At 29.8% G+C, this 15,306-nt stretch overlaps 1 protein-coding gene across 1 annotated transcript; it reads left to right on the top strand.

The window, feature by feature from the left end:
- Positions 1 to 5,447: 5,447 nt before the first annotated feature.
- On the top strand, positions 5,448 to 14,731 carry LOC111053687. Its single transcript, XM_022340605.2, has 2 exons — positions 5,448 to 5,657; positions 13,381 to 14,731. Exons 1-2 carry the CDS (start codon positions 5,551 to 5,553, stop codon positions 13,589 to 13,591), a joined length of 318 nt encoding a protein of 105 aa, XP_022196297.2. The 5' UTR covers positions 5,448 to 5,550; the 3' UTR covers positions 13,592 to 14,731.
- Positions 14,732 to 15,306: the final 575 nt, after the last annotated feature.

Genomic DNA, 15,306 nt, shown 5'->3' with positions numbered 1-15,306 from the left:
TGATCTGGGGTCGTTCAGTTTATGATAATAAAACAATAGAAAAAAAAACAAAAAATTACTATTTAGAATTATAGATCTTACTTTACCTTAACAAAAGTCCCTTGGCCTGTTCTTCAAAGGTCCAGTTAAAATACTCCCGAATTTAAAATAAAAAAATATAAAAAAAACTCTGCCAGTAGATGAATCAAAAACACCAGCTTTCCCTACAAGATTCAAATCCTGAAAAATACAATTATGTAGGTTTAAACTGCCCGGACTGCGACAGCCTATAATTGAATTCTCAAGACAGAATCCTTCAGGTAACCAATGCCTTAACTCAACAACTCACTTCACAAACGGGCCTCGAAAGAAAAATTCCAAATCTATTTATGTGAAAAACACATACAGCCTTGAACAGACCAAAAGTCAACTCACTCTTGTTTGTATAGCATGGAGCTAAAACCCATAATATTGCCTTAATAAAACACACGTTCCATCTTTGTACATTGGAGATCTTCTCGCTTTATCAATTATATTTAATAATTAAATCCGCGACCAGATTTCCAATTCACAAAATAATATTTCAAAAATTGAATAGGTTTTGATGTCATGTATGACATATTTATGAAGGCTTCATTTTTTAATGAAATTATACCTTTAGGTACTCAACTTGTTATAAATTATACTCTGAGAAAGTCAAAGTACTGTACCTAGATTTTGTCAGGAAATTGTAAATCAAATTTCCCTTTTTTAAAAACTTTTATCCACAATATGTTTCAACATATTAATGCCATTTCCAAGTAAGTGAAAATGGAATTAATGTGTTGAAACTTGTTGTGAAAAAGAGCTTTTAAGACGTTTACTTGAATTTTTAATTTCCTGATAAATAAGAGTAGCCCTAACAAAAAATTAATACCTAGGTTTTATTGGTAGGCCTATCTGTTAGGTTCCAGTTTTTTTGCAAATAAGAAATAGGTTGCGTGAATCCTGTTTTCTTGTTCATTATTTAATTGTTCTGCCGCACAGGTACTGAAAGAAACCAATCGAAACCTTTCCATCAATGAAACTGAAAAATCAATGATGATTTTCTAAAACGTACTCCATCCTCTTATCTAATTCTTACTAGTTTGGGACAAGAAAATATTGATGATCAGCTATATATTATAAATATTGATATCAGAAGGTGGTAGATTAGGAAAGTATATTTTGTTAACCAGCCAATTTCGTGCTATATTCTAATTGGAATAATATTTTTACCATAACTGTTTTTGATCTTACAAGGTTGTTTGAGATAGGTAAAAGTATATTTTGTTAATCAGCCAATTTCGTGCTATATTCTAATTGGAGTAATATTGCTACCATAACTCTTTTTGATCTTACAACGTGATTTGAGACAGTAAAAGTATATTTTGTTAATCAGCCAATTTCGTGCTATATTCTAATTGGAATAATATTGTTACCATAATTTTTTTGATCTTACAAGGTTGTTTGAGATAGGTAAAAGTATATTTTGTTAATCAGCCAATTTCGTGCTATATTCTAATTGGAGTAATATTGCTACCATAACTCTTTTTGATCTTACAAGGTGGTTTGAGACAGTAAAAGTATATTTTGTTAATCAGCCAATTTCGTGCTATATTCTAATTGGAATAATATTGTTACCATATAAATCTCTTTGATCTTACAAGTTGGTTTGAGACAGGTAAATATTGATATTCAACCAATATATTGCTAGCTTCAAATTAGAATGATATTGACAACATCACAAGAAATCTTATGATCTCACAAATCAGAAATCATTATCAGCTTTCAACGGATAGGTACGGTAGCTATAGGCCTAGTGAGCTTCACGTTATAATGGGAGTAGAGAAAGATAGGAAACAGCATTGTCCAGAGGCGGCCCTAGAGTTTGCGGGGCCCAAGGCGAAGCTTAACGGTGGGCCCCTTTTAATATCTAAAATAAATAATTGTCAACTATTCACTTAGAAAAAAAGTGCTGATTCAATGAACAAGAAATAAGTTTGTACTAGAAATTTATTATCATCATTCGCAGAGCAACATATGTATTAGGATATACATCGATTAAGTTTTTCTCAATCAGTAATTTAACTATTTCACTAATTTTCAAGTCCACAGGTATGGTTCGGCAGTACATTTTCAATTCTTCACATAGTTCTTCGCCGTCAATGTCCGAGATGTATTAGGATATAGACTACATCGATTAAGTTTTTCTCAATCAGTAATTTAACTGCTTCACTAATTTTCAAGTCCACAGGTATGGTTCGACAGTACATTTTCAATTCCTCACATAGTTCGGAGTTAGATGTAGTTTCTGTCTTAAATGTTAGCGTCTCTTGAAGTTGTTTACAGAAACTTAAAATCTCTATATCAGATTTGCCCTTCAATGAATTTAGTCTTCAGAGATACCCAAATCTCTCTTCATACTTTTTAAGCTCATTAAATCTCAACTCAGTGTTTTCAGTAATTTTATCAATGAGAATAGAGAAAAAAATCTGTTCTGAAAAGGTCTTCTGCATTTGAGCTTATAATCATCTTCTCCTTCATAAGAAAAGCTGGATTTCTTTTTTCTATGTCTAATTTTCTTGAACTCTTTTGATATACTAAGTTCTTCAGCAATCTCATTTGCACTGACCATTGCAGAGACTAGGCCATTATTTCTGTACTCAGCCAACCAAGATAGAAACTTATCGAAGTGATTTATGTCAGCTCTTTGCCACATTTTACTAACAAACTGAATTTTTACCAATAAATCATACCAAATAATTAATGAAATTATGAAATCATACAAAAGAATTTCATTTGTGAGTGTATTACATTCGCTGGCAGTAGCAGAATCATTAGTAGAATCTGAAAGTTCTTCTAAACACTCAGCAATCTCTTATAGTTGATAACGAAGAGCTTTAACACTTTCTACTCTACATTCCCATCTAGTTTCTGATAGAGGCTTCAAGGTAAGGGTAGTATTTGTTTTGTTTTTTAGAATACTCCATCTATTAGGTGAAGCAGAAAACAATATATAAAGCCTTTGTAACGTTCCAAAAAAGCATACATGCCATACATTAGCCGAAGCTACAGTTAGCCTAGCAGCTAATAGTTAATGCCCACCCACTTCAAGTGCGTTTGAGTAAACAATAATCATAATCTGGAAATTAGTTGTACATAGGATCGAAGTTTTGCCGATTATATAGGATATTTTAAATTGAAATATTAAATTTTAAAATTCCTTCTCAATTTTTTTTCTGTGTGGGGCCCCAGAAAATCCCAGGCCCCAGAGAAGCGCGGGGCCCCAGGCGCCGCCTTGTTCGCCTTCATGTAGGCCCGCCTCTGGCATTGCCGATTCTCTGCCTTGCCACTTCTGTAGAGGATAGCTGATACCAGTAATCTGATATAACTGTGTTTAAAATAAATAATCAATTTTATTCTATTCGCCAAGAATTTACATTTTCAACGATTTAATAGTAAATTTAAATGATTGGGATTAAATATATTGTTATTTGGTTATATTTCTACATTGTTGAAGACGATCTGGAAACGTTGCAGAGCTAGAAAAGGATAGCACCATCTGCTTTGTCGAATGATATATATATATATATATATATATATATATATATATATATTATATATATATATATATATATTATATATATATAGGTAAGGAATGTTTTGAACTCGTGGCTAGAGCACTAGATTTCTTTTTCCAGCCAAGCCAATTATTTAACAACAAATTATTTATTTATTTTCTTGTAAAACTGTTGTTAATTGGTGAATAAAATTTGATTTGAAACAAGGATAGCAAACACCAATGCTAATCAAATACTGTCATTTTAACGTGGACCTCACTATACCACAATATCATCTTCACAACTTCTCAGAAAGTAAATCCACTGATGGCAGATTACTCAAAGTTTGGTTAACAATCACTTATGTTCCTACATGTCAACCACATGATCACTGATCAGACAAAAACTTTGATAGATTTTAAGGTCATGAAAAATAGTTAGTTGTTCTATAGTGGGGCTATAGGCGTCAGGCAGGTAGAATTTAGTTCATGAAACTTCTAAAAGAAATTCAATTAATCAATCTCTTTATTCAAAACATACATCAAAATGTACATGAATGCGTCTTTCTTTATTATTTCCAAAATAATAAAATAAATACAAGTAAAAAACAAAATACATCAACAATAGGTAGTCTAAATACATAATGAGTTGGCACTATAAAATTCTTCATAACTGTATACTTCTAATTCCACGATATACTTTTTCAGTTTGTTTTTAAACCTTGTAATATCTTTTTCATGATTAATCTTAGTAGGAAGGTAAGTGATGAATTTGATGCCCATATAGGTCGGGCTTTGTTTGTACTTCTCTTTACTAAGTTCTTTGATAATAAAGTTGCTCCTATTTCTTGTATTATAGTCATGCACACTGGATTGCCTGGGGAATTTGTCTTCACTATTTTTTACGTGTAATATTGTTTTATAAATATTAATAAAGTTGTTCCTATATCTTGTATTATAGTCATGCACACTGGATTGCCTGGGGAATTTGTCTTCACTATTTTTTACGTGTAATATTGTTTTATAAATATAAAGTCCATACACCGTCATTAATTCTCACTTTTTAAAAAATGTCCTGCACGACTCTTGTCTATTTAAATTGAACATTTTTCTTATTGCTTCTTTTTGGAGTTTTAATATCCTATTCAAGTTAAATGCACTAGTCCCACCATAAATCTCAATGCCATATGAAGTATGAGAGTGGACAATGGCATAATACACGGATCTCAAAGTTAATAAATTACAAATGGGTGCCAGCCTTCTTAGTGCAAATATTCCTGTACTTACTTCCTGTACTTCATGATTTAATGAATGAGTTTTAAATTCATTACACTATTCTGCCTTAAGAACTTAACTAATTAAAATGATACTCAAGGTTGAGTGGTAGAAAGGACTTGAAAGTCTCCGCTTAATAAAGAATTTTCATTTTCATATTGGTAACATATTGGAAGTCCACTCTCATAGAATGGAAGTCATTATCAGTTTAGGCAGATAGGTAGGAAGGTAGCCAGTGAGGCCAGTGATACTTTTTAGATCACGGATCTCAAAGTTAATAAATTACAAATGGGTGCCAGCCTTCTTAGTGCAAATATTCCTGTACTTACTTCCTGTACTTCATGATTTAATGAATGAGTTTTAAATTCATTACACTATTCTGCCTTAAGAACTTAACTAATTAAAATGATACTCAAGGTTGAGTGGTAGAAAGGACTTGAAAGTCTCCGCTTAATAAAGAATTTTCATTTTCATATTGGTAACATATTGGAAGTCCACTCTCATAGAATGGAAGTCATTATCAGTTTAGGCAGATAGGTAGGAAGGTAGCCAGTGAGGCCAGTGATACTTTTTAGATCAGTGACCACAGAGCGCTTAGTACAAGTTGTCCAGTCGAGTTGCGTTGTTGCGCATGCGCAGTGCAGAGAGAAAGAGAGCTTTCTCAGTGAAGAAATTAGGTGAGGTGTGCAGGCGCAGTCGCAGTGACCACTTAGACGATGGAAGAGCAACAAGCGGGCCAAGTTCATGGCCAAATCCAAGATCGCAAAATGATGAACGTCATGCTGAATCCTTATTTCCTTGTGCCACAATTGATAGTTCTCGGGTAAGTACAGTATCTATTCGGCAATTATTACACATCATCAATCATATTTTAAATTATTAGGTACTAATAGTTGAATCATTATAGTTTAAAATAATTGAAAGTTAATGATTGCTCAGGCCAATTTACATACAACGATTAGAAGGATACCCGTTATTGAAAAAACAGTTTTATTTTTGACACATTCAAATTTATAAGATTTGTAAACAGTAGATGTACAGTACACATTGTATAGTACCGTATGTGTAATATACATCTATATTAAAATATGAAAATACTAAAGTATGGTAATAAAAGTGGTAAACTGAATGTTAAAGAAGAATTTCAAATTTATAAAACGGCAAAATTAAACAGAGATAAAATAATAAACTTAATCCAATTAGACACCAATAACCCCATTTTTGATAGAATTATGCGAATTTAAATCCACAATTTATAGTTTTAGTTCATAAAATCATATGAATACACTAACATATGATCAAAATAAGAATCTTCCAGCAGTATTTATTTATTTACTCCATATCACTTGAAAATGGCATCAATGTCCGAAACTTGTTGTGATTAAATTCTTTATTCTTTATTCTTTATTGATTGATATAATAAGTATACATCATATAAATGATAGGGAGAGGAAAAATAAGGTAACCTTGTGCTAATCCTGTCCCCAATTTAGATATGGTTACACATAGTCCGAAATAGGTTAAGTCTTGTAGCTATTCACTTCGCCAAATTTTCAGACCACTAATATGTTCACAAAGTAAATTTTCAAATTTAGATGCTTCAAAACAAAAAATAGAACAGATATTTCACATTATTATCACTTGAATATTTTGAAATATTTCAAAAAGTGTACTAAGATTTTTATTTTTCTTTCTATTTCTATATCTATATCATTGTATTGTAGTATAAACTCTTCATTTGTTTTTGATATCAAATCAAATCAAACTGTTTATTCCTCAAAAACACAATAGGCTACATGTTATAGCAGCAATAAAACTCAAAATATACACAGAATTATAACATAACTGACTATGAGCCTAGTAGCCTATGTTGATACATAATATATTTCTAAAAATACATGACCATTTTTTAACAAAACTGTGACTGTTAAATTAATAAATTATATGCATGCATTTTACATTTTCTTGTATAAAAGCTTATTGAGAATAAACTTCATAAATTCATACAGACAATAAATAAATAATGAGGATGTGACACAAATAAAACTGGTTTTTTTCAATTATGGAGAAATTCCACTAGGGGAATATCAATTCCTATTCAACAAATTTTATCAGGAAATACCCATTTCTGTCAATTAATTATTACCGATAATAATTAAATTCAATTCAATTTTATTTTATTCACGTATCGTACAATTTTAACAACCATTATAGTTAAATGATTAATTTTAAACCATTAATTACAAATAATCATTATAGTTTGAAATTGAGAGTTTATGGATGAAAGAAAGTCCCCTTTTTCTGTGCCACATGCAGTTGATAATAATTCTCAAATAGGTACAAATCAACTCTGAGATTGGAAGAATAGAATCTGATTTTTGTCACCAATACAATTTGACACAAAATTACTATATAGCTACTCTGATAATTATATCATAAACGGTACTGTATTACATACAACATTTTATTGAATACAGTGTTCAATTGAATAGCATAATGTCCATAGCTCAAGAATGTGAAAAATAATTCTTGAATGTTCAAGAAATTTCGCAAATGTGATGACAAATTATTGTTTCTCTAGTCAAGTACTATCATTTCTGATAGTTTGTGTGATTTTAATTTTTCATCATTTACTGCAAAACTCCAATGATGTTTTATTAATGGATTTCATGAAAATGCAAATCTCCCAGATTTGGTTGATATTGGGGCTATGGATAGAGGTTGACCTAACAAGTATCTTGCTATAATATGAGACGTTTCGCTACAATACAGGGTGAGTTATCCACTCAAACATAAAAACTTTCCTCCAATCACAGATCAACGAATTCACTAATCTTCAAATGCTTATATTCAAGAATAGGAGTGAATTTTGCCAATGTGATAACATGTTATTGTTCCTCTAGTAAAGTACTATCATTCCTGAGAGTTTGAGCGATTTTAATTTTTCATCATTTTCTGCAAAACTCCTTGATGTTTTATTAATGGATTTCATGAAAAATGCAAATCTCCCAGATTTGGTTGATATTGGGGCTATGGATAGAGGTTGACCTAACAAGTGTTGTGCTATAATATGAGACGTTTCGCTACAATACATGGTGAGTTATTCACTGAAACATAAAATCTTACCTCCACTTACAGATCAGAAGATCAGAGAAATTACTGATTAATAAAGTGTGTTACTATATGTAAAATTTTTTGTAGAATCCAATTCATGTGGTGACAAAAATAAAACTGTTATTTTTCAATTTAAAGTATTCCCACAACTTCAATGGATATTCAACAAACATTTTAATTTATCGACTCCTCAATTATAAAATAATATTTATGGTGTTGATTCTAAACTCAATATTATTCGTTATAAGTGGTAATTGAGTGGAATTTTTCTAATCAATTTATTAATTCAAGCCATCTAAATTCAAAATTTATAGTTTTCATGTTTATTTTGGACGAAAATTTTATAAAACTTGTACACGTGAAATTCTAACCTTATCTTGGACTTTGTCACCTATAAATTTGGAAGAAAAATAGCACAAGGACTACCTTATTATTTTATCAACCAATGTTAGCACATTCGTGTTATTTAAATTGTGAATAAATAAATAAATAAACAATATCCGTCCACTCTATTTGAGATACTAGGTAGCCTATTTACTACCGGTACTGTATGTAGTATGTAGGCTTGTACTGTACCGGTATTTAATTGAATATTGTATTTAACAAAACTGGATTAAATACTATAACTTATTGAATAACATTATTTCTATTTAATAAAATATTTTACTTACTAGAACATTGCATTAGTAAACCAGAATTTGATTAAACACTATATTGAATGCAGTACCGTATTGCGATATAATTATCAGAATATAAGTACAATATATAGTAAATTTTATATTTAAATAAATGCTGAAAACTGAATCACAGTGAACAGTATACAGAAAAAAGTATAACTAAAAAAAATTGCAGTGTATTGCAGTATACAACAGAACCGCACACAGTTTCGTATACTAAAAACAAGTATATATTGGAATAAATAAAAATAATGTACTTCTAAAAAAGACATCAACAAGTGCATATAATTATTTGAAAATGAATAATTAACTCCTTTGAGTGAATATGATCAGGGTGCTTCTGATGGATAGAACATATGAATGAATGAATTTTATTTGCCAGAAACAAAATACAAAAAAGCTTTACAAGTAATAAATATAAGTATAAGTTACTGCACTTAACTTAGATATATACTGTACATAAAAATTAAGGAAATATTAATTAACTCAATTATATATGAATAAATTAATTTATAATTATATATTTATTCAATATAAGAATGATTGAATGAATTTTATTTGCCAAAAATAAAATTCAAAAAAGCTTTACAAAAAATAAGTATAAGCTACTGCACTCAACTTAAATATATTCATACAATTAAGGAAATGTTAATTTATTCAATTAGAAATAATAACGAAATGATGTCCTTATTCATGACATTAATAAAGTGCAGTAGCTTATACTTATATTTATTTTTGTAAAGTTTTTTTGTATTTTTGTTTTTGGCGAATAAGATTCATTCATTCATTCATTCATTCAATGAAGATTAAATTTATGCTCACATGCATGCATAGGTGAAATATGTACGTTAATTTTTTTACGTTTTTTTTGTACGTTAAAGTTAAAAAACTTAATTTTTGTAAAGTTTTTTTGTATTTTTGTTTTTGGCAAATAAAATTCATTCATTCACTCATTCAATGAAGATTAAATTTATGCTCACGTGCATGCATAGGTGAAGAGTAGCCTATATAGGTGAAATATGTACGTTAATAATAAAAAGGTGAAAGCTAGAATGCTTTTTTTTTATGTCACTATCTATATTTATTTCTGTCCATTTCATAGTTTCTATGTTACTACTGTATCTAATAAGGTTTATTAGATTTAATTAACATTGAGATGAACGGTTTATATTTAGTTCCTCTCTCTGAAATCTAAATCACAAGTGTTTGAGAGGAAACGTATCATAGCCTACTTTAGAAACCGATCATTGAAACAAATCAAAAGCGTTGGGATGTTATTCTTATAATAGCATTACACGGGAAAAGTCAACAAAATCTCTGTGAACAATATTCCGAATTTATCGATATAGTCAGGCTAATATTTATGTAAGTATTAAACTCAGGCCTGGGAATTGAATTCTCGTGGTCCTTGGAAGTGCAATTCTTTATCAAGATTAAAAAATACAAAGGAAGATTTTTATATGGAACAAAAATTTTAATGCTGTTTTGAATAAAAAGGTAGCAAGTAGATAACCTGTGCAAAGTCCATCAATGTGGCGTGCCCATGTCACTTTGGAGTCAATGACAAATCCCAGGAGTTTTACCTCTGATTTATGAGCACACACTAGTTGCTGGGTCTTCTCCTCATTCAAGCAGAGTCTATTTCTCTCGAACCACTGCTTTTCATCATCAAAAACAGACTCACTGTAAGTCAAATAAGTTTAATTTTTAAAAATTCGAATGAGTCATTGTCAATATTGTAGAACCGTTCCATAATTGAATAAAAACACAAATATGTTGTCAAATTCTACTCAGTTTTATTCGGTACACGACCATGGTTTCGTGACCACACCGGTCACATTTTCAAGTTGACTGTCAACCGAATAGAACTGTGTAGAATTTGACAACATATGTGTGTTTTAGTTCAATTATGGAACGGTTCTACAATATTGACAATGACTCAGTCGAATTTTTAAATATATATATTGTGTTTACCAAATCATTTTGAAACTGAATTACCTTGTCAGCCTTGTGGAAGAAGACACACTTTAACCTTTGATAGAATGAAACAATAAAAAGACACACTAATTAACCTTTGATAGAATTATAATATAATAATACATTGATTTTGTCAAAGCCACTATATTTACTTTTGAACAACTAAATTACGACATAGCAGTCAGGTATTTATAAATTACAGCTATTAGCTTCTATAGTGGGGTCCACGTGATTATAATGGCAGTGGATAAAGATAGGAGAATAGCATTGCCAATTCTATGCCTTAATTAATTATATTTCTACATTGTCAACGTTGTGGAGCTAGAAAAGGATAGTACAACCGGCTTTGTCGAATGATAGACAAGGATAACAACATCAATGTTAATCAAATACTGCCATTATAACGTGGACCTCACATTTGTGGAGCGCTTTCGGACATTAGGCCCTTCATCAACCTATTAATTTGGTTGTTCAAAAGTGATTATCAACAAGCAGGTGAAAACAAACATTGATGACCACTATATCTGTCCAAGATCAAGCTGAAGATGTTATTTATTTATTTATTCATTAGATAGAGCGAACAATATAATAGTCGGAAAAGAAAAAACAGGCTATTGCCCAAAACTTCTTCAATTTCCTGATTTTGTCACAAATCGTCCAAATATTATGTAGGTTATGTTCACTTCAATTTCAACACCAAATCTTCAATCTGAAACTATGAATCAGAATAAAACAAAGAATTTCAATAAATTTAGATAGATTGATAATGAAACTTAAGTTTATCCGTTAAAACAAAAACCAAACTTCAAATATTCACAAAATATAGAATAAAATCACTTAAAATTTTGAGCTCGATTATGTGACAGGTGTTGCCAAGAAACCAGGTTCTGTAATAATTTAAATTGATTTTGAACAAATATTAATGGTATTGACAATATAGGAATTTAATTTGTTGATTTCCTATGTTGAAATTGATTAAATGAAACTAGATGAATGATGAAATGTTTTTAATGTTGGAATTACAAAATTGAACTCTGGATAAGATATTGAAATAAAAATGTTTCAAGTGATAAAACAAACTATGCCACTTGAAAGCATCACAGGTGGCAATTAGATGATTCGCCACAACAATATCAAAGTTTTATTCTTTCAATTATGGAGAAATACCACAACATCTCATACCATACAATCAAATTATTCGATAGAATGGTTGATGATCAATGGTGGGTTCGAATCCCGCCAAGCTCATGGATTTTAGATCATATCATTATCATTTCCTCTTATTACCCACATATGTGCATGTAAAAAATACTTATGTGGGGATCATCAAGCTAAAAACGTCAGAGAACAGTTTTGATTTCTGAAAATATTTTCCGTGTCCAATAAATGCCCTACCTCTGCTAAGATATATATATATATATATATATATATATATATTATATATATATATATATATAATATATATATATATATATATATATATATATATTACAAATTTAATGTGCAATGAAAATTGAAAATCATAGCACCCTTTTAATATTTCAACATGTTTGGAACTAGATAGATAGATAAAGAATTTATTTTTCCTCAACACAAGATACAAATCAAATAAACAGATGTATACAGAAAACATTCCATTCATTTATATTCTAAACATATTGATAAAATTTCAAAAATTCTATAGGCATAGCCGAAGCCGTCAGCCAGAGTTGATAGCTAAACTCCTTTCGGTTCCTACTCTAATCTTAGTGAAGTAATCTACTAGTAAATATTTTCCTTAACAGATAACAAACAAAAGTGACAAATTAAATCATAAATAAACCAGCGTTCTTGATTTTTTTTTACGGTATTCTACTATCGCTGCTAATCTGTATTTCCATCTAAAATAACAGGTACAACTATAATCATCATAATTTGATTCTTATTGGTTTCAACAATCTAAACGGACACAACATTATAAAATTCTCTACTAAGTTTCTCGGATCATCTTCCAAACAATCGTAACAGCATATTGGTCTTTATGAAAAGTTTCTAATAATCACTGCTCTACAATATGAAAAAACACATCTAAAAAATAGAGAAACAGAAGGATCATTATTGAAGCTTTTAAGTTAATAATTGAATTCCTCTACGAGAATATTCCTATATCTTAATGCTTCCTTTACATAAACAGCTAGGCATTTCCAGTTTTTTCCCATTTAAATAGTTGAGCACCGTCTCTTCAATCAGCATCGGGCTCCCAAACCATTTGACACGGAATTCATGTTTGGAACTATTCAGAGTCATTTTGAATTGAGAATGAATCACACTTGGAAATGACTCTAAATAGTTCGAAAAAAAAAATCAAAACAAATAAAATTTATTGTTTCACTTCCATAAAATATACAAAATGTAATTACTGCACAATGTAAATGTACGGTAATAAAAATGAACATTACATGGAAAATTGGATTGGAATAGAAATATTAAGTGTGAATAATAGAAATAAAATTAAAAATCTCAGTACCCTTTTTGAATTATTTAATCACAACATGTTTCGGACATTGATGCCATTTTCAAGTGATATTCAAAAATGGTACTGAGATTTTTATTTTTCTTTCTATTTTTATTACAAGTAGCCCTATATCAAAAAAGAGATAAATATTAAGTGTGCTATGATTTATTTCCAATTGTACCTAATTGTACATACAAGTAGCCCAGATTAACAAGAAAAATCTAATTAGAAAAGATAAATTAAATGTTCTGGTTGATAATTCTGTTCTCTTCATTTTCTCACAGGTTTGCGCCCATCATTCTAGCCAATCTGAAAATGCTCGTAATGAAAGCTCTAATGATGAACCAGATGGCCCTATCAGCTGCTGTTTTTATGACCATCCGAAACATGGTTTTTGGACCCAGCACTGGACCCGAGATAAAATACGTCAATTATGGATATCCGCCGGCCCCCAACTCCCGTCATAAGAGAGCAACGTCTAATCGACCTAGGTGACATACTGAAACTGGAGACAAAGAAAGAAAATTGAACATTTCAACGAAGATTCAACATTGAAATACTTCAATTATAGCTCTCAAATTTGCTCAATCCATGTATATAGCTATTTATTTATTTATTTTTATCAATTTTCATTCCATGAATAGTAGTTTATTATGAAATGTTTTTTGTATTAGTATAGCACAATGAGAATTGTCTTTTTTTGAAAAAGGGTAATCTACACAGATTTCTATTTTTATTCATACAATGAGAATATTCATGAAATTCAGTTTTATTTTTATCAACTCACTTTCCATGAATATTTTATTCTTGAATGTATTTTAGAATTAGTATAGTACAACGAATCTTCATGAAATTCAGGTTTAAAGCTATGCAAAGTGAAGTATTAAATTTAACTCCCCTACAGAGAATTTCACAGCTTCTTTTGCTGTATAATAATAAATCATTTATTGTTATTAGCAAAATTTCATTCATACAATTTTCGTTGTCAATCATTAAACAGATGATGTCAAACATTTGTGTCAAGTTCCGTTTAATCTGGTAGAATTAAGGACGGCAAAAAAGTGATCGTCCAAAAATGTAACTGGTTTTACTGCTTAATATGAAGCTAAACTTCTTGGAGAAAAGTAATTGCTTTACTTGAAATTAAATGTTTCCGTAATAAATAAATTGTTGAGTAGATAAATGTAATCATTAATATCTTCTTCAAATACTTGAATACCTTTATGTAGCCTATGACTCATTTACTGAATAACATGCCAGCAAAAAAAAACGGTTTGAACAATTGATTTTATTTTCACAAAAAAAAAAACACACAATTGGGAGAGGAAACGAGGTATACCTTGTACTATTATTTCTGTTTCAAATTCAAGTGAAGGTTTAAAATAGGGTAATCAGTTTTGAAATCAATTACAAAGAATTCAAATGAGCAATCATGTATTACCAGTTCCCAATTTTATCATTCATAACTACGATATAACTTGACAAAACCTTGTTCAGAAATTCCTGTTCAATGGTCATTATTTGACAAAGTAATTTATTATTATATGTGAATCTATTCCTTCAGATGACAATTTGGAAAGGATATTTATTGCTAGCTTACAAATAGAAAAGGCATTGAACAATAGCCTCACTCAACAATGTAAAATCAAATCAAAAGTACTTAATGATGCCTTGTATAAGTATTATATAAGCTCGATGCTTCAACTTCAAAAGTTGTTGGTTTTTTTTATGAAAATAAAAATATTTTTATAATTAATATAGTTTTCAATTTTCTCTTACATTCCCTCTCAAAACCAGTTCGAAAATATGTTATGTATTGTGTGTATATTATGATTGTGTATTTCTATTTAAAATCACAAACATTCTTATGAAAAAATACTTGAATGTAATGTAACTCACAGGTATTGATAAAATATCAAGAATTAATCTTTCGAGAATAATTTATTTATTTATTGAATGATAATTGAGTGGTTTATTTGTTACTAAGGAAAGATATATTCATAATGATAATATATATGTATTTACAGTTGGGCTCACTCTTATTTTTTGGGGCTAGGTACTAAAAGTATTAAAACACTAGAGAATATATTAATTACACTTTTATTTTATGACAAAATTAAATAAAAGGGTACTTAATATATTCTATTCTGTTTCATCACAGTGAGGCCTACCGTATTTGACAAAGGATAAGATGCATTGAAAACTATCAT

This window comes from Nilaparvata lugens, chromosome X, assembly GCF_014356525.2.
Source record: "Nilaparvata lugens isolate BPH chromosome X, ASM1435652v1, whole genome shotgun sequence".
In the NCBI taxonomy this organism is placed as follows: Eukaryota; Metazoa; Arthropoda; class Insecta; order Hemiptera; family Delphacidae; genus Nilaparvata; species Nilaparvata lugens.
The sequence above is the reverse complement of the archived record's forward strand: the minus strand, read 5'-3'. Positions and strand labels throughout refer to the sequence as shown.